The sequence below is a fragment of the Erinaceus europaeus genome, chromosome 1, assembly GCF_950295315.1.
Source record: "Erinaceus europaeus chromosome 1, mEriEur2.1, whole genome shotgun sequence".
NCBI classification, from domain to species: domain Eukaryota; kingdom Metazoa; phylum Chordata; class Mammalia; order Eulipotyphla; family Erinaceidae; genus Erinaceus; species Erinaceus europaeus.
The window spans coordinates 1,679,478-1,701,441 of record NC_080162.1 but is presented as its reverse complement, the minus strand read 5'-3'; the positions used below and the strand labels follow the sequence as shown (position 1 = coordinate 1,701,441).

The 21,964-nt window shown below is 42.2% G+C and overlaps 1 protein-coding gene across 5 annotated transcripts in view; it reads left to right on the top strand.

Moving 5' to 3' along the window:
- The first annotated feature begins 1,251 nt into the window (after positions 1-1,251).
- LIPN (lipase family member N) overlaps positions 1,252-21,964 on the top strand; it is a 51,147-nt gene continuing 30,434 nt past the window's right edge. For 3 of the 5 annotated variants that reach the window (XM_060185977.1, XM_060185787.1, XM_060186030.1), the window contains exons 1-3: positions 1,252-1,315; positions 16,319-16,434; positions 18,128-18,245. In XM_060185977.1, coding sequence (XP_060041960.1) covers positions 1,279-1,315; positions 16,319-16,434; positions 18,128-18,245 — 271 coding nt within the window. In that variant the 5' untranslated portion in view covers positions 1,252-1,278. Of the gene's footprint in view, positions 1,316-3,066; positions 3,164-8,778; positions 8,914-16,318; positions 16,435-18,127; positions 18,246-21,964 lie in introns of those variants that run through there. The other 2 variants (XM_060185914.1, XM_060185858.1) reach the window with 2 other exon arrangements.

Below are 21,964 nucleotides of genomic sequence, written 5' to 3'. Positions count from 1 at the left end.
TTCTTTTTCCCTTCTTTTATTTTATTTATTATTGGATGGATAAAGAGGGAAATTGAGAAGGAGGGGGAGATAGAAAGGGAGAGAAACAGAGAGAGAAACCTGCAGCCCTGCTTCACCAGTCATGAAGTTTTTCCCTGCAGGTGGTGGCCAAGGGCTTGAACCCGGATCCTTGACTTCACCTGGCCCCTCAGTAGACTTTACATTCCAACTGGTGGCATATAAAAATAAAATAAATATACATAGTAAAATAATATAAAATAGTAGACATAGTAAATAATAAATAAAGTCTTCACTACTATCATTGATAATAATATTATTTTTCTGTAAATAAACAGCATGCTCTATAATTCTAGCTTTATTTTTAAATTTTTAAAAAATATTTTATATTTATTTTTCCTTTTGTTGCCCTTGTTGTTTTTCATTGTTGTTGTAGTTATTATTGTTGTTATTGTTGATGTTGTCATTGATAGACAAAACAGAGAGAAATCTAGAGAGGCGTGGAGACAGAGAGGGGGAGAGAAAGAAAGATACCTGAAGACCTGCTTCACCACCTGTGAAGCTACTCCCCTGAAGGTGGGGAGCCGGGGCCTCTAACTGGGATCCTTAAGCCAGTCCTTGCACTTTGTGCCACATTCGCTTAACCTGCTGTGCCACCATCCGACTCCCAAATTCTAGCTTTATAAGTGAATTATTGAGTAGTCAATTCAAACATGAATGCAATTATTGACTCATTCAGCAAATATGTTCTGTGTGGATGGTCATTAGGGAACAGATGAAATCAAGGTTCTGTGATGTTGGAAGTCAGCTACCCATTCTCAGGGGTGATGGGGGTATCTGAAGGGATGTGACAGTAATAACATGTGATGGCTGTCATTTAGCAAAATATAAAATTAACTGGAGGAAATACCCAGATGCATACATCAAAACAGCCAGCAAGAATTCTTTGCAGACTCCATGTATTTACCTTTGCAAACTGACAAGAAGAGATTATTTCTAAAGCTAAATGCTGCCTATATTTCTGGCTAAAGTTCTTTGTGTGTGTATATATATATTTTAAAAGTATCTTCATTTTAATACACCTCCTACATGAATTGAAATGCAAAACCATTTGAAGGAAGCACCCACAGGCTTTCTGAACATTAAGTAGGCAACGAGGCAGGTGAACCTGCCTGAGGAATGGCTGGTATAAACAGTCCGCCTGTTGATGCGAGGCCCCTCCTCCTCATGCTTCCTCAGCCTTTATGTTGGCTACCGCAGGTCTGACCCTGACACTCCAGTATGTGGACATCATCAAGAGGTACCTCCTGCCCTTCTGGTAATTTCTCTTTAAACATAAATTATATTTTCTTGGAGCATGGTAGACTGGGACGTGCATATTTTCACTTAGCTTCTGATGCCCTCTTTAGAAATTCTTTCAATAAGTAGCTTATGATGACTAGAGACTTTTATTTGTTGTCTCCTTCTTCTGTCTCTTTATCATAGGCCTACCATCCTTGATGATGAGATAATATAGTGGGACTGAAATGAAAATTCATTGATATTGACATTAAAGGGTATGCGTTGATATAATAGATGATATAAAAATGAACATCGTTTCTTATAAATATCATGGAAATCGTCAACTCTGCTTTATGCATTAGGAAATAAAATTTGTAAATACAATTTTAACTGTATTTTCTAGAGTCCAAATGTGCAAATTAATTATTTTGCACACACACACAAATTTTTATTTTACTTGAATTTTTAGGAACAAATATGTTATCTAATGAGTATGTGATGAATTCTGTGCTCTTTTGTTCATGCAAAGTGTTTTACTCCAGGGTAAAATCTGTGTCAATGTTGTAAGTTTTGAAATTATTCTTTCTTCAAATTTATTTTTCCATTTTAATTTACCTTTCTATTAGTGACTTGGCAAATTTATAAGATTTGGGGGTGCTGAATGATGGAATCTTGTGTTTCTGGAACTACTTTCTGCTGCGGTGGACTGTAGCCTGGTGGCTCCATACTCCGAGACAGCCCTGTCCTGTTTCTAATCCTTCCCTGGTGGAGTAGGGCTCCGGAGAGGTGGGGTTTCCGGACACTTCCCCCTGTAGTCATCTGTCCAGGGAGGCCAGGAAGTACCCAGAGGGACACAGACTTTGCTGCACCAGGCCAGAACACATGCAGCACAGGAAATGGGCGTGGTAACAGGTGTGGGCGTGGCTTAGCAAAGAGGGAAGGCGGGGCTTGGGTGTTTATAAGCCAGGCCTGTGGGTATGGATAGCTCTCAGCCCAGGTGAGCCTGCGAGCATGTGAGTAAAAGCCCTCTCTCTCTCTGTCTCTCTCTCTCTCACTCACTCTCTCTCTCTGTTTCTCTCTCTCTCTCTCAGCCTAACATATGAATGTTCTCAATTTTCCTGAATAGAGTTTAAAAAGAAAAGAAAAGAAAAAAGATTTGGGAGGTATTATTTCTTTTTTTTTTTTTTAATATTTATGTATTTCCTTTTGTTGCCCTTGGCGTTTTTTTATTGTTGATGTGGTTGTTGGATAGGACAGAGAGAAATGGAGAGAGGAGGGGAAGACAGAGAAGGGGAGAGAAAGACAGACACCTGCAGACCTGCTTCACCGCCTGTGAAGCGATTCCCCTGCAGGTGGGAAGCCGGGGGCTCGAACAGGGATCCTTACGCTGGTCCTTGCACTTTGTGCCACCTGCCTTAACCCACTGCGCTACTGCCAGACTCCCTGGGAGGTATTATTTCATATCCATACTGGGGGTGTACAAGATTTTTAAAGCTTCTCATGTATTGGTTACAGTCTACAGTTTTCAAGAGAAAAAACTATTTCCCTTTGAAATAAGATCATGTGAATTTAAGAGTATAGAAAGAAGTAAATAAATAAAAGTTAAAGCACTGGGGGACCTTGAGGTAGCACAGTGGGTTAAGCGCACATAGTGTGAAAGGCAAGGACCCGCGTAAGGATCCTGGTTCGAGCCCCCGGTTCCCCACCTGTAGGGGGGTCGCTTCACAGGCGGTGAAGCAGGTCTGCAGGTGTCTGTCTTTCTCTCCCCCTCTCTGTCTTCCCCTCCTCTCTCCATTTCTCTCTGTCCTATGCAGCAAGAACAACAGCAATGGAAAAGAGCTGTGGATTGGTGGTGCAAACACCGAGCCCCTGGGATAACCTGGAGGTAAAGAAAAGTTTAAGTATCATAACAGTTAATTTTTTTGAATTAGAATATTGAAAGGAAAATAATAATTTTTAAAAATCTTTTTTTATTATTTGAATAGAAATCAAGAGGGAAGGGAGTGATAGAGAGGGAGAGGGAGAGAGAGAGAGACACCTGCAGCCCTGCTTCACCAATAGCAAATCTTTCCACCCTGCAGGTGGGGACCGGGCGCTTGACCTGGGTCCCTATGCTTTGTAACATGTGTACTCAACCGGTGCACCAACACCCACTGAAAAGTAATTATTTTTATACTTCTATAGTAGCTTCAAGAATCTGTGTCAACCATGGATTTTTAGCCATTTTGATAGTGAAATGGGGTACCAACATCAAATAACAGTGTAACCAAGCCTTACATCAACACATGAGACACAGGGCTGTGGCAGTGGAGTAGCTGGTTGAAATATTAGCTCAAGACAGGAGTAAGATACTTATAACAATATTCAGAGTGTATTTTTAAAAAGCTTTAAAATTCAAGAAGAAGAAACTCAAGGGGACATAACAGTGGCAATCCTGATAGATTGCATTACCAGGCACAAGGACCCAGGTTCAAGTCCCTTGCTCCCATTTGTGAGTTGAGAAATTTTGCAGGCAATGAACTAACAGGGGTCTCTTCTTCTCTTCCTCTCTGTCTCTCCATCCCATCTCAATTTGTCTTTGTCTCTGTCAGAGATAGGGAGGAGATTAGAAGAGTTGGGAAGGGAAAAAAGGGGAAGGGAGGAGAAGGGAAGGGAAGGGAAGGGGGAAGGGAAGGGAAGGGAAGGAAAGGGAAGGGGGGAGGGGAAGGGGAAGGGGAAGGGAGGGGAGGGGAAGGGAAGGGAAGGGAAGGGAAGGGAAGGGAAGGGAAGGGAAGGGAAGGGAAGGGAGGGGAGGGGAGGGGAAGGGAAGGGAGGGAAGGAAAGGGAAGGGGAAGGGGAAGGGGAAGGGAGGGGAGGGGAAGGGAAGGGAAGGGAGGGGAGGGGAGGGGAAGGGGAAGGGGAAAGGGGAAGGGAGGGGAGGGGAGGGGAGGGGAAGGGAAGGGAAGGGAGGGGAGGGGAAGGGGAAGGGGAAAGGGAAAGGGGAAGGGAGGGGAGGGAAGGGAAGGGGAAGGGGAAGGGGAAGGGGAAGGGGAAGGGGGAAGGGGAAGGGAGGGGAGGGGAAGGGAAGGGAGGGGAGGGGAGGGGAGGGGAGGGGAAGGGAAGGGGGAAGGGGGAAGGGGGAAGGGGAAGGGAGGGGAGGGGAAGGGAAGGGAGGGGAGGGGAGGGGAGGGGAGGGGAGGGGAAGGGAAGGGGGAAGGGGGAAGGGGGAAGGGGAAGGGAGGGGAGGGGAGGGGAGGGGAGGGGAAGGGAAGGGAAGGGAAGGGAAGGGAAGGGAAGGGAAGGGGAAGGAAGGAAAGAGTAGTGAAGGAAAGGGAAGGAAAAGGAAGGGGAGGGAAAGAAAGGGGAAAAAAGGGAAGGGAAGCCTGAGCTAGTCTACAGTCTTTGAAGGACAGTGAAATTCATCTGTAATCATGTGACTTCCACATGAAGTCAGGGCAACAAATCAATACTATTACTAATAAAATTGTGTTCCCTGTAACTCACAGAAGGTATCACTAATATGACTGCTTTTGAAGACATGAACTCTGCATCCAGGGAAGTGTTTCAGCTGACAGAGCACAGGACTTCCATGTCTGAGGCTCCGAGTTTAGCCTTTGGCACAGCATATACCGGGATGGTATTCTGGCTTCTTTATATGAGATAAATAAAATAATTAATTTTTGATAAAAGAAATAAACAGGTAAAGTCACAGCCCATAATAGACTTTAATCAAGTTCACACTCTTCTAGCACTGTTCTGTCAGTCAGGGATAGACAGGACTGAGTCTTGTCATCAGAGTTCACAGAGAAAGCAGCCTAGTCTTTCTCCCTTTTCCAACAAGCTGGGTACTTTTTCTTTATTTCCTTTTTTTTTTTTTTTTAATTTGGCATGAAATTTCCCATTCAATGGAGTGCTTTTTGTTTTTTCAAGGAGTTGAAAGTAAGTCCATTGGAAGTTCAGTCAAAGTCTAATAAAACATAAATTGCTGAATCGTGTTTAATTGTCTTTACTGTCCTTGACAGGAGATGAAAGAAACTCAGTTACTACTTCCATTTTATTAGCATTTCAAATGTATTTACTTATTTTATTTAACCGTGTGGAGAAGAACTGAGAAGGGGGATAGAGAAGGCGAGAAAGACTACCACCTGAAGCACTCCTTCACCACTCCTGTCTTCATCACTGCAGGTGGGGGCCAGGGGCTTGAACCTAAATCCTTTCACTTGGTGACATGCACTTAAGCAGGATAACCACCACCCAGGACTTGCAATAGATATACAGATTGGAGCCACTTATGACTAGATACCTTATGTTTCAAGTGGAACTCAGAGCTAAATTCTTTCTTTTCTTAAAATTTTATTAGTGACTCAATGTTGACTTACAAAATTTTAGGATAACAGATGTGGACCTGCACCATCCCCACCACTAAGCGCTCTGTGTCCACATTCCCTCCACTGGAAACTACAACAGTCCTCCCAGGATTGCAGATATGGGCTCACTATTATTTTTACAATTATCTATCTGTCTCTCTCTATATTTATATTTGCTCATTTTTTCTGTGGTCCGGCCTTCTCTTCCTTTGTGAGTCACAACTACATGCATCATTATTTATGAGCGCCCCTTCCATTTTTCCTCTTCTCTCTCTGGCTCCTGATGTACTTAGAATTCAGAACCCTCTTGTCGTCTTCCCCTGTCATTTCTCCCCCTCTGAGGGTGTAGAACAAAATTCTTTTGGGGGATGCAGAAGGTGGGAGGTCTGGCTTCTGTAATTGCTTCTCTGCTGGTTTGCAGGTGGATCCACACCCCCAACATGTGTCTGTCTTTCCCAAGCAGGGTAGAGCTCTGGAGTGTTGAGGTTCCAGGACACGCTGGTGAGGTCATCTGCCCAGGGAAGTCAGGATGGAATCATGTTAGCGTCTGCAACATGGTGGCTAAAAGGCAGTAAGATCTAACGCCAAGACAAAATGATCAATGGACAGGAACCGAAAAGAAGCAGAGCAGATGAGAACAGGGCTCTTAGTGCTGAAATAAGCTAGCACGTCTGCTTCAGATATCACCCATGTGGCCCAGGATTTTCAGGTTTTGCTCGAGTTTGATAGTTAACATGGAGGTAGACAGATAATATTGTCTACCAAAATGGTGTCGGAATTGGGGATAGGGCTAGAAGGTTGGATTAGGGCAGAGACTAGCTCCCCAACTTGAAGAAAATCTATGAATAAAATTAACTGTTTACCCCATCGATCTGACCCAGGACCATGTCTGTTCACATTCAGCACAGGAGCCTGTGTGGCCTCTGAGTCCCTGTCAGTCTGAGCTCACAGTCCCTGGTCACAGCTGGAACATTCTGGGCTGCACTCATGTCAGGACCCGTCTTCCTCGAGGAGCAGAGCAGGTTGACCAGCCTCCCTTCAGTGAGTGGGGAGTCCCCACCATGGCTGCTCTGCAGTGAGGGCAGGGCCTGGAGAGGCCACAGGAGGGCTTGTGATGACGTTCCTGATGGAAGTGGTGGAAAGAAGGTCCATTAGAGGTCTAGGCCCATCCCTGACTAGGGCTCCAGGTAATGAAGTGGCCTGGTCTTTACTAAAAAGACCATTATTAAGTGAGCCCATCTTTTGCTTTGATCCAGTTTTTGTGCCCGTTATTTCCTGAGTTTAGACTTCCTCCCAGTTACATCACTGAGGGTCACTTGTCGTATCCCAATGGGCATTGGGTTGATGGGGTCTGCCTTCATTGGGCCTTCCTCCTAGACTGCCAAGCTTATTAGGTCTCAGTCTAATCAGTTAGAGAATTTATGATGCCTTCTTTAGGCTATTCTACTGGGATTCCCGGTTGATTAGGTCTATCTCTGATCATTTTGGGCTAGTAAGCACTTTCATCTTGAGGTCTATAATCACCCCATGTTGATGGATGCATGTACAGCTCTACCCAGTATCTTAGACTGTATCTAGTATCCGTAACTTTGTTAGATAATGTGTCCACTAAAATAGAACTAGGCAATCCCATATGTTAGGAAAGATCGCACCAAATTAGAGCAGTTGGAAGGCTGATGTCCTAGGCCTGGTGTCTCTATTGCCAATCTGCAGTAAAAAGTCAGTAATAGAGTAATGTGGGGTGGCAGCATGAGTAGCACTGATGTAGCTGAAGTCAACAGAGGCAGTATGACAGTAAAGAATCAGAGAGAAGAAACATCAAGAAATATGGGCATGGTCCTCGAGGTTCCAGGACAAGGAGAAATAAGGATCTTAAATAGTATGACAAGGGTTCCTTGTAGTCTTAGAGCTTGAAATAGCAATAGTTAATTGTTATAACCAAGTTAAGTTGGGGGAGTTATGAAAATCCTAATAGTTTAGATGTGTTATAATATACTTGACCTCACTATGTTGTATGACATATATTTTTTTAATTTTTATTTATAAAATGGACCACTGACAAAAACAGTAGGATAAGAGGGGTACCATTCCCACCACCAGAATGCCATATGCTATCTCTCCTTTGATAGCTTTCCTATTCTTTATCCCTCTGGGAGCATGGACCCAGGGTCATTGTGGGATGCAGAAGGTGGAAGGTCTGGCTTCTGTCATTGCTTCCCCGCTGAACATGGGTGTTGACAGGTGGATCCACACTCCCAGCCTGTCTCTCTCTGTCCCTAGTGGGGCAGGGCTCTGGGGAAGCAGAGCTCCAGGACACATTGGTGGGGTCGTCTGCCCAGGGAAGTCCGGTTGGCATCATGGTAGCATCTGGAACTTGGTGGCTGCAAAAAGTGTTAACATATAGAGCCAAATGAATTGTTGACTTATCATGAACCTAAAGGCTGGAATATTGTAGATGAAGAGTTGGGGATCTCCATTTTGTAGATAGCTAGTAGGTCTATATTAGTTATATTCCAAAGGGCCCATGACTATATCAGTTTTTTTTTTTTTCTTTTCTGAGCCTGACATCTGATATGCTGGTGTACCCAAGTTATTATCTGGGGAGATGAATTTCAACCTTACTTAAGGATATGGTGAAATTGTTTATGAGCTGTTGCTGCTGAAGTTGACAGCAGACCCAACCCTTTGGAACTAGAATCAGGTTCCTCTGCCAGGTTGCTAGTACCAAACTCTTTCTGACCTCAAGTAGAGTCAGCATGATGTCACCTCAGTTTAGCAATGATCACTCACATGCCTACACTCCATGTCATTGTCAGTTTTTTTTTTTCTTTTTTCTTTCTTTCTTTTTCTTTTGTCATAAGCCTTGCTCTATTCAACCCCCGCTGTGGGGTGGAGCAGATACTATCTCTGATTTTTCAATTAAGATCCTGGACAGACTCTACTTCTCCGTGTGACACATTAGTTTGCAAATACCATTCAACCCTCCCAAGTGAGATACTCCATGGAAACATGAAGGGATCAGTCATACTGGTTACTTGGCATCAGGTCGACCAATATTTCCCAATCAGCAAGTACATTTGGCTTTTGGTGTGGCAGGAAGACGCCCTAGTTGTGTGTCAGGGAGCAGGGCTTCCTCATTTCCACAGGCTTTCCCGTCTTTCATCTCTCTGTCTTCTAACTGTCACGACAACCAAATGTCATTCTCCAACCTGATGTCACACGCAAAAGTTCAGAAGTTTCAGATCAACAAGGAGTCCTTGGGAGCAGGGAAGCGCCCTCCCTTAACTAGGTAAGATCATGACTGAGCACAACTGGGGGTCAGGTGAGAAGCAGTTGGGCTAGGAAGGGCTCTGCAGCCACTGACTGCATTCTTGTCTGGTCTCCAATTGGCGATGATCTTGGATATATCTGAAATCTCTTTTCTCTAAGCCTTGGTTTTATTTTTTATTATTCATTACCTTTATTACTAATTAAAAATTCTAAAGATAAAAGGGGCATAATTCCATACGGTTGCCACCACCAGAGTTTCATGTTTCCATCCCCTCCATGGGACTAAGCCTTCATTTTTTCATGGTAGAATAATGATGATATTGTTAATATTTTATTAATGATTTAATATTGATTCACAAAATTACAAGATAACAGGGTAAAACTCCACACTGTTCCCACCACCAGAGTTCTGAATTCCCAGTCCCTCTACTGGAAGCTGCAGCAGTTCTACTAAGGTTGCAGATATGGGCTGACTATTATTTCTACATCTATATTTGTCTATATTTGTCTATTTTTGTCTATATTTGTCTATATTTGCTCAGTTTTTAAGGCCCCTCTCTTCTCTTCCTTTCCAATAGGTCACACCTCTACCTATTACTACATCCAAATGTCCCTCCTTTTTTTTCCTGTTCTCAGTCCTGATGGAATTGGAGTTCAGAGCCCTCTGGTCATCTTCCCCCTATCCGTTTCCCCCCTATCCGTTTCCATTTTCCCCCACTGGGAGTCTGGACCAAAAATACTAAAGAAGGTGGGAGTTGTGGCTTCTGTCATTGCTTCTCCACTGGACATGGGCGTTGGCAGGTGGACCCACACCCCCAGCCGGTTTCTAGAATGATGATGATATTGGCATTGCAGGGACTCCATTAAGTTTCTTTGAGGTGTAAATAATAAATGTGAACCACTTAGATCACTGCTGGGCACCAACTATTCTAATAACTAATGGCTGCACTAAGCAATTACCAGCTTTATTTTAAAAATGCAATGTTTATACTTATAAAACCGCTGTTAAACAGATAGCAAATTTATGGAGTGCTAATTAATTTCAAAAGTAAATACTAAGTTTCTATAAGTCAGGTATTGATTGTATAAACTTTCTAATAAATGTTACTTTCTTGCTCATTAGATTAAGAAAACTTTGAAAGCATTCACTGAAACTTTGATATGTATATGAAATGTATTATATATAGAAACATAAAATTCACATATAGGCATATATATTCACCTGACAGTCTATAGAGGGAGGTTACCTTATTATTATTATATTTTAATTTCTTTATTGGGGAATTAATGTTTTACATTCAACAGTGAATACAATAGGTTATACATTTTGTATATGCATAACATTTCTCAGTATTCCATATAACAAGACAACCCCACCAGGTCCTTTGTCATCCTTATTGGACCTGTATTCTCCCCCCACCCCCACCCCAGTGTCTTTTATTTTGGTGCAAGACGCCAACTCCAGTTCAGGTTCTGCTTGTGTTTTCTCTTCTGATCTTGTTTTTCAACTTCTGCCTGAGAGTGAGCTCATCCCCTAGTCATCCTTCTGTTTCTGACTTATTTCACTTAACATGATGTTTCAAGGTCCATTAAAGATTGCTGAAAATGGTGAAGCGACCTTTTTTTTTTATATATATATAGCTGAGTAGTATTCTATTGTGTATATATACCACATCTTGCTCAGCCACTCATCTGTTGTTGGACACCTGAGTTGCTTCCAGGTTTTGGCTATTACAAATTGTGCCGCTAAGAACATATGTGTACACAGATCTTTTTGGATGGGTGTGTTGGGTTCCTTAGGATATATCCCCAGGAGAGGAATTGCAGGATCATGGGGTAGGTTTATCTCTGCCTTCTGAGAGTTCTCCAGACTGTTCTCCACAGAGGTTGGACCAATTGACATTTCCACCAACAGTGCAGAAGGGTTCCTTTGACCCCACAACCTCTCCAGCATTTGCTGCTGTTACCTTTTCTGATGTCTGACATACACACAGGAGTGAAGTGGCATCTCACTGTTGTCTTTATTTGCATTTCTCTGACAATCAGAGATTTGGAGCATTTTTTCATGTGTTTCTCAGCCTTTTGGATCTCTTCTGTGGGGAATATTCTGTCCATGTCTTCTCCCCATTTTTGGATGAGGTTATTTGTTTTCTTGTTGATTTTGACAAGCTCTTTATATATTTTAGTTATTAGCCTGTCTGATTTATGGCATTTAAAGATCTTCTCCCATTCTTTGAGGGGTCTCTTGGTTTGGGTAGGGTTTCTTTTGCTGTGCAGAAGCTTTTTAATTCAATGTAGTCACAAAGGTTTATGCTTCCCTTAGTCTTTGTAATTGGATTTGTTTCATTGAAGATGTCTTTAAAATTTATGCAGAAAAGAGTTCTGCCAATATTTTCCTCTAAGTATCTGATAGTTTTTGGTCAAACATCCAAGTCCTTGATCCACTTGAAATTTACTTTTGTGGTTAGTGAAATATAGTGGTTCAGTTTCATTCTTCTGCATGTTTCAACCCATTTTTTTCCAACATAATTTGTTGAAGAGACTCTGCTTTCCCCATTTAATAGTCTGGGCACCTTTGTCAAAGATTAGATGTCCATAGGTATGGGGCTGACTTCTGGGCTCTCAATTCTAATCCACTGGTCAGTGTGTCTATTCATGTTCCAGTACCAAGAGTTTTTATGACAATAACCCTATAATACAGTTTGAGATCTGGGAGTGTGATGCCTCCAGTTCTGTTCTTTTTCTCAAGATTGTTTTGGCAATTCTAGGTCTTTTCTGGTTCCAGATAAACATTTGTAGCATTTGTTCTATTCTCCTAAAAAATGTGCTTGGGATCTTGATGGGGCTAGCATTAAATTTGTAGATGGCTCTGGGTAGTATATTCATTTTGATGATGTTAATTCTTCCAACCCATGAACATGTAATATCTTTCCACTTCTTTCTGTCTTTTTCAATTTCCTTGAGTAGTGACTCATAATTTTCAGTATACAAGTCTTTCACTGCTTTGGTTAGGTTTACTCTTAGATATTTTATTGTTTTTGTTGCTATAGTAAAAGGAACTGATTTCTGGATTTCCATTTCTTCTAACTTAGTGTTTGCATAGAGGAATGCCACTGACTTTTGAATGTTAATTTTGTAGCCTGACACCTTACTGTATTGCTTGATGATAATCCAAAAGCTTCTTGTTGGATTCCTTAGGTTTTCCTGTGTATACTATCATGTCATCTGCAAATAGGGAGAGTATGACTTCTTCTCTTCCAGTCTATATGCCTTTAATTCCTTGCTCCTGCCTGAATGCTATGGCAAGAACTTCCAACACTATGTTGAATGATATGGTGATAGTGGGAAGCCCTGTCTAGTGCCTGATCTGAGGGGAAATGCTTCCAGTTGTTTACCATTGATTATGATGTTGGCTGTAGGTTTGCTATATAGACTCCACTATCTTGAGGAATTTTCCATCTATTCCCATTTTTTTGTCGTGTTCTGATCATAAAAGGATGTTGTATTTTGTCAAAGGCTTTCTCTGCATCTATTGATATGAACATGTTTTTGGTCTTGCTTTTATTGATGTGGTGGATCACGTTGATTGATTTACATTTATTAAACCAACCTTATATGCTTGGGGTAAACCCCACTTGGTCATGATGAACAGTCTTTTTAATATACTGCTGTATCCAGTTGGCCAGGATTTTCTTCAATATTTTAGCAGCTATATTCATCAGAGATATTGATCTGTAGTTTTCTTTTTTGGTTGTGTCCCTGTCTGATTTTGGTATTAAAGTGATGTTGGCTTCATAGAAGCTGGAAGGGAGTATTCCAGTGTCTTCAATCTTCTGGAAGACTTGTAAAAGTAGAGGTATTAGTTCTTCTTTGAAGGTTTTGTAGAATTCATTTGTAAAGCCATCCAGTCCAGGACTTTCATTTTTGGGAAGGTTTTTGATACTGTTTCAATTTTATTAGGTGTGATGGGCCTGATCATGTTATCCACTTCCTCTTTACTTAGTTTTGGAAGTTTGCAGGTATCTAGAAACTCGTCCATTTCTTCCAGGTTTTCTAGCTTGGTGGCATATAGTTGTTCATAGAAGTCTTGGATGCTATGCTTATTTTTCTGTGGTGTCTGTTGTGATCTCTCCTCTTTCATTTATGATCCCATTTAATTGGGTCTTTATTGATTTTCTGCCAGGATGGTCTGTCAAGTTGAGAGAGTGGGGTGTTGAAGTCCCCTACTATGACTGTGTTGCTGTTAATATATTGTTGTAGCTCTTTCAGTAGATCTTTGATGTATTTAGATGGCTTCTCATTAGGTGCATAGATGTTAAGAATTGTTAAATCCTCTTGATTGATACTCTGAGCATTAAGTAGTGCCCATTCCTATCTTTTAAAATTGTATTTATTTTAATGTCTATCATGTCAGATATGAGAATAGCTGTTCCTGCCTATTTTTGTGTGCCATTGACCTGTATGATAGTTTTCCATCCTTTCACTTTCAGTCTGTGTTTGTCTTCTTGATTTAGGTGAGTTTCCTGTAGACAGCATATTGTTGGGTTGTGTTTTCTGATCCATCTTCCTACTCTGTGTCTACTAAAAGACACAGAGTAGGAAGACTCTGTGTCTTTGATATCAACATGTATTGATATCAAAGACTGAAGATATTTTAACACTATTCTTGTAGATTTTTAGAGTGTTTTGATATATGGCCTATTTATGGTGGTCTGACTGTTTATAGGTGACTTTTCAGAACTTCCTTGAGTGCAGGCTTGGTGATAGTTGATTCTTTCAACTGTTGCTTGTCTGAGAAGGTTTTTATTCCTCCATCTAATCTGAATGATAGTCTATCAGGGTACAGTAGTCTTGGTTGAAAACCTTTCTCATTGAGCACTCAATAGATATTTTGCCATTCTCTTCTGGCCTGTAGTGTTTGTGTGGAGAAGTCTGCTGCTAATCTTATGGGTTTTCCTCTGTAGGTGACTCTTTGTTTTTCTCTTGCAGCCTTCAGGATTCTTTGTTTATCTTTATTCCTTTCAATTCTAAATATGATGTGTCTTGGTTTCTTTAAGTCTGGGCTAATTCTTTTTGGGACCCTCTGGGCTTCTTGAACCTTAATGTTTTTTATGTTGTCTAGACTAGAGAAGTTCTCAGCTATTATGTCCTAAAGAATGCTTTCTTCCCCTCCCTCTCTTTTTTCCTCTTCTAAGTCAATAACACATATATTATTTCTTTTGAAGTCATCCCATAGGTCTCTTAATCTTTTTTTGAGATTTCTTACTTATTTTTAAGTTGTCTCTGATTTGTCCTCAATCTTGCTAATTCTGTCTTCAGCCTCATTGATTCTGTTCTCTCTCCCCTCTACTGTTTTTTTCTGGAGTTCATCTATTTTGTTACCCTGTTCTGATACTGTTTTAGCTTGCTCAGCTAGTTGTGTTCTTAGCTCAGCTATTTCAGCATTCAGCTCTCTGATAACCTTGAGATAATTAGTGTTTTCTTCCAGAGTCTCATTTGTTGTTTCTGCATTTCTGATGACAATTCTTTTAAACTCTTTACTCACTCCTGTGAATAAAGATTATTTCCTTAACTAGTGTTTGGATGTTGCCCTCATTATTTTGTGCTTCGCCCTTTGGGGGGCTTTCAGCTGGACTCTTTTCCTGGTTCACTTCTCCAATATTTCTTCTTGTTTGTTTAACCATTTTATTTAGTATGTTATGAGGTCTCTCTCTCAGTACTTCTCAAATTACTGATCACTCTTGCCTGCATTGATTTGTGTCTAAGTAAGGAAATTAAAGGGTTCACAGTTGTGGAACTTGACAGTTGTATGAATAGTATTTTAATCTCTGATTTGGAGCTCAGTGGCTTAAAATCCTCTTTTGTTCTTTTTCTTCCCTGTAGTCTATGGGAACCTGAGGGCTTTTAAACTATAAGTAGGCTTCTTAGCTTAATCCCTCACTCCTGATCAAGAGACAAAGCAGGGTAGGGCAGAGATAATTCAGTGGTTATGCAAAGAGATTCCCACAGCCCCACTGCTAGGCCACAAAGGTATAGCTCCTCTCCTGAGATTCCTCCTTAGTTCTCTGTTTGCACTCACTGGTGATTTGGTGGGTTCCTGAAGTCGTTCTAGTTCTGTCTTGTTGTGGTCCCAGGTGGTCTCCTTTGGTATTCCTAGTTGACCTAGGAAGAGGAGAGCAGAGAAACACAGCTGCGACTTCTCCCTTTCCCCACCTCCAGAAGTCCGTTTAGGTTGCCTTATTACACTAGCATTACCAACACAGCCACTAAATAACTTTCTCAAGGTGGACATGTGATCAGAAAACTTTAGATCCAGGCCATTGGACTGCGACTCTTAGAAAATCAGACATGTGCACTGTGCTGATGCTGTCCTGCCTTTGAAAAGACTTGTGTTCAGATCATTCCAAGAGGATAGAGGCTGAATGTTTGCACGTGCAAACATCCACTTCCAGTGTTCACCAGAGAAGTGACCACACTACTGGAAACTTACTATAAGCTTGTTTTGTTCCATGCTGCTTGTTCTGGACTACTTTAAGGGGTATTGAATTAAACTGCCAGATACATCTTTGTTAAGTTTTGTCAAAGCATTATAGCTTGTCCTCTGAATTTTTCAATATTTTGAAACTTACCAATGAGCAGATTTAAAATAATTGAGAGCCCTGTTTCAAATAAGACTTATGATCTCAAAGGCACTTTTTACTAGTTTAAATCCATTTCACTTTAAGAAATACACAATGTAAAGGCAGTTTTATGTGAAAAGCATATTAACAGTGTTCAGAGTTTTCTTTCTTTTTCTTTTTTATATAAAGGAAACACCGAGAAAACCATAGGATAAGAGGGGTACAACTCCACACAATTCCCACCACCAGAACTCCGTATCCCATCCCCTCCCCTGACAGCTTTCCTATTCTTTATCCCTCTGGGAGTATGGACCCAGGGTCATTATGGGATGCAGAAGGTGGAAGGTCTGGCTTCTGTAATTGCTTCCCCATTGAACATGGGCGTTGACAGGTGGATCCATACTCCTAGCCTGCTTCTCTCTTTCCCTAGTGGGACAGGGCTCTGGGGAAGCGGGGCTCCAGGACACATTGGTGGGGTCGTCTGTCCAGGGAAGTCCGGTTGGCATCATGGTAGCATCTGGAACCTGGTGGCTGAAAAAAGAATTAACATACATAGCTAAACAAATTGTTGACTAATTATAACGCTAAAGGCTAGACTATTGAAGATGAAGATTTGGGGTCTCCATTTTGGAAAAAGCTAGTAGGTCTATTTCAGGTATGTCCCAAGGGGTTGCAATGCTTCTTTTCCACACCTTCTAAGTTTCCGTAGGATATGATTCAGTTTTTCATGAGGGTGCTCTTTGCATTAACTAACCAGCTTTGATGGGGAAAGTTAATCTTTGATTTTTCCATGTTTTATGTCAGGCATCCCCATGATGTGGCTGTTTATAACTACTACCTGTTTCCTTTGTGGAACTTTAAGTGTCAGTGGACTCATAAATTTGGAGCCAGAAGTGAATCCTGAAGTATGGATGAGTATTGTAAGTCTTGGGGACTTTTAAAGAATGTGAATGAAATCAGATTAAAGGACTGAGATTATTTCTACTACACGATTAGAATCTTGTAGTAGAAAACTTCTGTGAAGGAAAGAGATAAAACCATCAAAAACTTTTAATATTTCTCCAAGACTCAAGCTAGGTTTATGTTCTCTTTTAACTGAACAAATACTATCTTCCAGTAATGTAAAGTAGAACTGTATTTTTAATTTTTTTATTTGTAAAAAGGAAACACTGACAAAAAACATAGGATAAGAGGGGTATAACTCTATACATTTCCCACCTCCAGATCGTCATATCCCATCCCCTCCCCTGATAGCTTTCCTATTCTCTATCCCTCTGGGAGTATGGACCCAGGGTCATTGTGGGATGCAGAAGGTGGAAGGTCTGGCTTCTGTAATTGCTTCCCTGCTAAACATGGGTGTTGGCAGGTGGATCCATACTCCCAGCCTGTCTCTCTCTTTCCATAGTGGGGCAGGGCTCTGGGGAAGCGGAGCTCCAGGACACATGGGTGGGGTTGTCTGTCCAGGGAAGCCTGGTTGGCATCATGGTAGCATCTGGAACCTGGTGGCTGAAAAGAGAGTTAACATACAAAGCCAAACAAATTGTTGACTAATCATGAATCTAAAGGCTGGAATAGTTCAGAGTCGGAGGGGGGGGTCCTCCATTTTGTAGATAGTTAGTAGTCCTATTTTAGTTATACTCTCAAGAGCCTGTGGCTATACTAGTTTTTTTTCTTTCCTAAGTCTGACATCTGATATGCAGGTGGATCCAAGTTATTATCTTGGGAGATGATGTCATGGATGGAAAAAAGACCACAAAAGCTGGATCAGGGAAGAGAGTAGCTCCCTAATATGGGAAAGGGGTATAAATAATGTTGGCTGTAAACTCCATTGATTTGATGTGATCTGGGGCCCATATTCAGCTTAGGAGCCTGTGTGACCTCTGCATCCCTGTAGCTCTGAGCTCACATCCTGTGGTCATGAGTAGGAACATTCCAAGCTGCAGTAGATCGACTTCTCTTCTGTATTTACGCCATTACAATCTTAAAGAAACCATATTTAAATGCAGGTGGGTGCCTGCTCTCTGCTGGTCTAGTTTTATCATTTTCAGATTAGTAGCGTTTTCCAAGGATAATGTGAGTATAGGTTAGTGACAAAAGTGGATCTGTTCATACCTTCCCCTACCTTCAGTAAAAAAGCTAGTAGCAGATACTTTCTAACCTTCTACTTAGATTTTTACTTATAAATGATGTCTGTTGTAAACTAATTTTTTGCTTTTTAAATTTTTTATTAGTGATTTAATAATGATCAACAAGATTGTAAGATAATAGTGGTATAATTCCACACAATTCCCACCAGAATTCCATGTCCGATCCCCTCCATTGGAAGCTTCCCTATTTTTTATTCCTCCAGGAGTATGCACCAAAGATCTTTATGGGGAGCAGAAGGTGGGAGTTCTGGCTTCTGTCATTGCTTCTCTGCTGGGCATGGGTGTTGGCAGGTGGATCCATGCCGCCAACCTGTTTCTGTCTTTCCCTAGTGGGGCAAGGCTCCTCACACTGATGATTTCAGGTAACTCACTGGGATGACTGCACACTGACTTGATGCTTATTCTGGTCCTTTCTGAGACCTTGTAGAGGAGACGCTTAGCTGATGTCTGTATCTTCTCTGGACAGAGTGAGATCATCACCTACAATGGCTATCCCAGTGAGGAACACGAGGTCACCTCAGAGGACGGCTACATACTTAGCGTCAACCGAATTCCCCACGGCCGAAGAAATGCCCACCTTAAAGGTACAAGATGTGTCTCTCTTGAGAAGGGTGGCTGGCTATATTAGACTAATATTTAGTGCCCTTCATCAAAATTAATTGTGGTTTTCAATTGGTTTTTATCACATTTTTTACATCATTTTTATTTATAAAAAAAGGAAACACTGACAAACACCATAGGATAAGAGGGGTACAACTCCACACAGTTCCCACCACCAGAATTCCATATCCCATCCCCTCCCCTGATAGCTTTCCTATTCTCTATCCCTCTGGGAGTATGGACCCAGGGTCACTGTAGGATACAGAAGGTGGAAGGTCTGGCTTCTGTCATTGCTTCCCCGCTGAACATGGGCATTGACATTTTTATAAAGGTTTATTTCTCTTAAAAGAAATGCTGACCAAAGTATCACTCTACCGTATGTAATACCAAGGATTGAACCCAGAGCCTCGACTCATGCAACTTCTGTTGCCTACACCCACCAACCCTAGGCTAGTCTGTAGACAGCTCACAGGGACTCGCGCTCTCTTCCCGCTAGTTTTCTATGACAGTAAAGAACTTAAAATGGCAGCCGGGAGGTGGCACACACCTTTGTGCCTGCAAGCATGAGGTCCCAAGTCCGGCCCCCAGCACCACATATGCCAGAATGTTGTTTGGATCTGTTTCTTTCTCTCTCCCCCACCCCTCTTCTCCTCCGTCTTATTTATTTATTATTTATTTATTTATTCCCTTTTGTTGCCCTTGTTTTATGGTTGTAGTTATTGTTGTTGTCGTTGTTGTTGGATAGGACAGAGAGAAATGGAGAGAGGAGGGGAAGACAGAGAGAGGGAGAGAAAGACAGACACCTGCAGACCTGCTTCACTGCCTGTGAAGCGACTCCCCTGCAGGTGGGGAGCCGGGGGCTCGAACCAGGATCCTTCTGCCCGTCCTTACACTTTGCACCACGTGTGCTTAACCTACTGCGCTACTGTCTGACTCCCTCTTTCTTTCTTTCTTTCTTTCTTTCTTTCTTTCTTTCTTTCTTTCTTTCTTTCTTTCTTTCTTTTTTTGCCTCCAGGGTTATCACTGGGGCTTGGTGTCAGTACTACCAATCCACTGCTCCTAGAGGCCATTTTTTTTCCATTTTATTGGATAGGACAGAGAGACATGGAGAGAGGAGGGGAAGACAGGGGGAGAGAAAGACAGACACCTGTAGACCTGCTTCACCGCTTGTTCAATCCCGGGGATTGAACCGGGATCCTTACTCCAGTCCTTGTGCTTTGCGTCCCCTGCGCTTAACCCACTGCGCTACAGCCCGGCTCCCATCCTCTGTCTTTATGCCATGAAATAAATCAAGTCTTTCACTAAATAGGCAATTCTTTTAAATAGGCGATGGCTAAGCTTGATCTTCCTCGCTACAGCCAAGCATGCATGTGGAGCCATAAAACCACAGTGGAGACTGCATATTCTCAGCTACTAGTTGAGTCCTATATGGAAGGAAGTCTGCTTTCCCACCGCCGGGAGAAGATACACTCGATTGTGTATAGTTGATTCTGGGACTGCTCCCTGCCAAGCTTCCCCTGTCCCTGCTAGAATCAGTAGCACTCACTTCAGAATTAAAAAAGAAAGAAAGAAAGAAAGAAAGAAAGAAAGAAAGAAAGAAAGAAAGAAAGAAAGAAAGAAAGAAAGAGTCAAGTTAAAGACAGTGTTATGTCTGAGACTTTTTCTAGGAGAGAAAATAAATAAACCTATGGAATATTTGGTTTATGAGACAGAAGAGCAGGGCTTGAACACGGTCCAGCTTCTGGAATGAAGAGCCACCCTTGATAAGAAGAGGATGTGAACTTTTTAAAAATAAGTTTTTAATTATCTTTATTTGTTTATTGAATAGAGACAGGCAAAGATTGAAAGGGAAAGGGTGACAGGGAAGGAGAGAGACAGACCCCTGCATCCCTGCTTCACCACTTGTGAAGCCACCCCCCTGCAGGTCGGGAGCATGCACACTTTAAAAGAGAAACTGAAACTATCACTGCACAGCCTCTGCAGGGCCTATAAGAAAAAGCCAACCGGGGAATAGGGCGGTGGCGCAGCAGGTTAAGCGCAAGGACCGGCATAAGGATCCCGGTTCGAGCCCCCGGCTCCCCACCTGCAGGGGAGTCGCTTCACAGGCGGTGAAGCAGGTCTGCAGGTGTCTGTTTTTCTCTCCCCCTCTCTGTCTTCCCCTCCTCTCTCCATTTCTTTCTGTCCTATCCAACAATGACGACATCAATAAACACAGCAATAATAACTATAACAATAAAATAACAAGGGCAACAGAAGGGAATAAATAAATAGATAAATAAATATTAAAAAAAAAAAAAAAAGAAAAAGCCGACCGTCTGCGAAGGCTCTGCGGCAGGTCACCCACAGGCCACTGTGCACCAGCCATGGGATTTTCTCAAGGTGGGGACATAGCACAGTGGACTTTCATGACTGAGTCCTGAAGGTGCCAGGTTCAGTCCCTGACACCACACATGTCAGAGCTGAGAAGTGCTCTGGTCAAGCCACCATGGTCTTCACACCATCATCACCACGGAACTCTATCTCCCTTCCTTCACTTTCAGAGACATTAAACCCTATCACTGGATATTCTCCTCCTGCAAAGAAGAGAGTCTCATAAGTCTTAGGATGGGGGTTGGAGACAGAGCTCAGTAGGTAGCCCACGTGCCTTGCTTGACATTTGCACAACCCAAGTTGAGGTCCCAGCACTACATAGAAAGAAGTATCCAATAATAAATAAATGATTAAAAAAAAACTTTAAGAAGTACCACAGAACTGAGAAAGCTCCACACACCATTCTGTCTGAATAACGCACCCGTATGTAAGGCGCCAGCACCAAAGAACTACTTATTTATTTATTCTTATTTTTTAAATTTTTATTTATTTAAGAAAGGAGACATTAACAAAATCGTAAGATAGGAGGGGTACAACTCCACACAGTTCCCACCACCCGATCTCCATATCTCATCCACTCCCCTGACAGCTTTCCTATTCTTTATCCCTCTGGGAGCATGGACCCAGGGTCATTGTGGGATGCAGAAGGTGGAAGGTCTGGCTTCTGTAATTGCTTCCCCACTGAACATGGGCGTTGGCAGGTGGATCCACACTCCCAGCCTGTCTCTCTCTTTCCCTAGTGGGGCAGGGCTCTGGGGAAACAGGGCTCCAGGACCCAAACCTAGATATAGACCAGGTCCCCTGAGATAGAGCATATGTTCACACGTGACCATAAACCAGGGAAAAATATATATCTGAAAGCAGAAGTACTTTTCTTATATTTTATTGCCACCTACGTTAGAACTGTGACTCAGTGCCAATTCAACAAAGCCACAGCCCCTGGTGGCCACTTTTCCTTATATATTTTTCCTTCCCTTTTTACTTAATAGGATAGAGAGAACCTGAGAAGGAAATGGGGGAGCTAGAGGAGAAAAAGCAAAAGGCCTTCCTCCCTGCCTCCTGCCCATGGAGCTCCTTCCCCGCTGCGGGGTCCAGACGCAGAACCGGGGCCCATAAGCACAGTAATCTGCACACTCATCCAGGTGGGCCACTGCCCAAAACCCTCAGAAGCATTTTTGTAAAGTTTCAGCATGAAAATTGTTCATGGAGTGTGAGTAGGTTTGCTAGATAAAATATTACAAACTCACTTAAATCTGAATGGCAGATAAGCGGCAAGTAATTTTCTGCATGTCACACACTACAGCATAGGTACATGAAAAGTTTCATATTATTA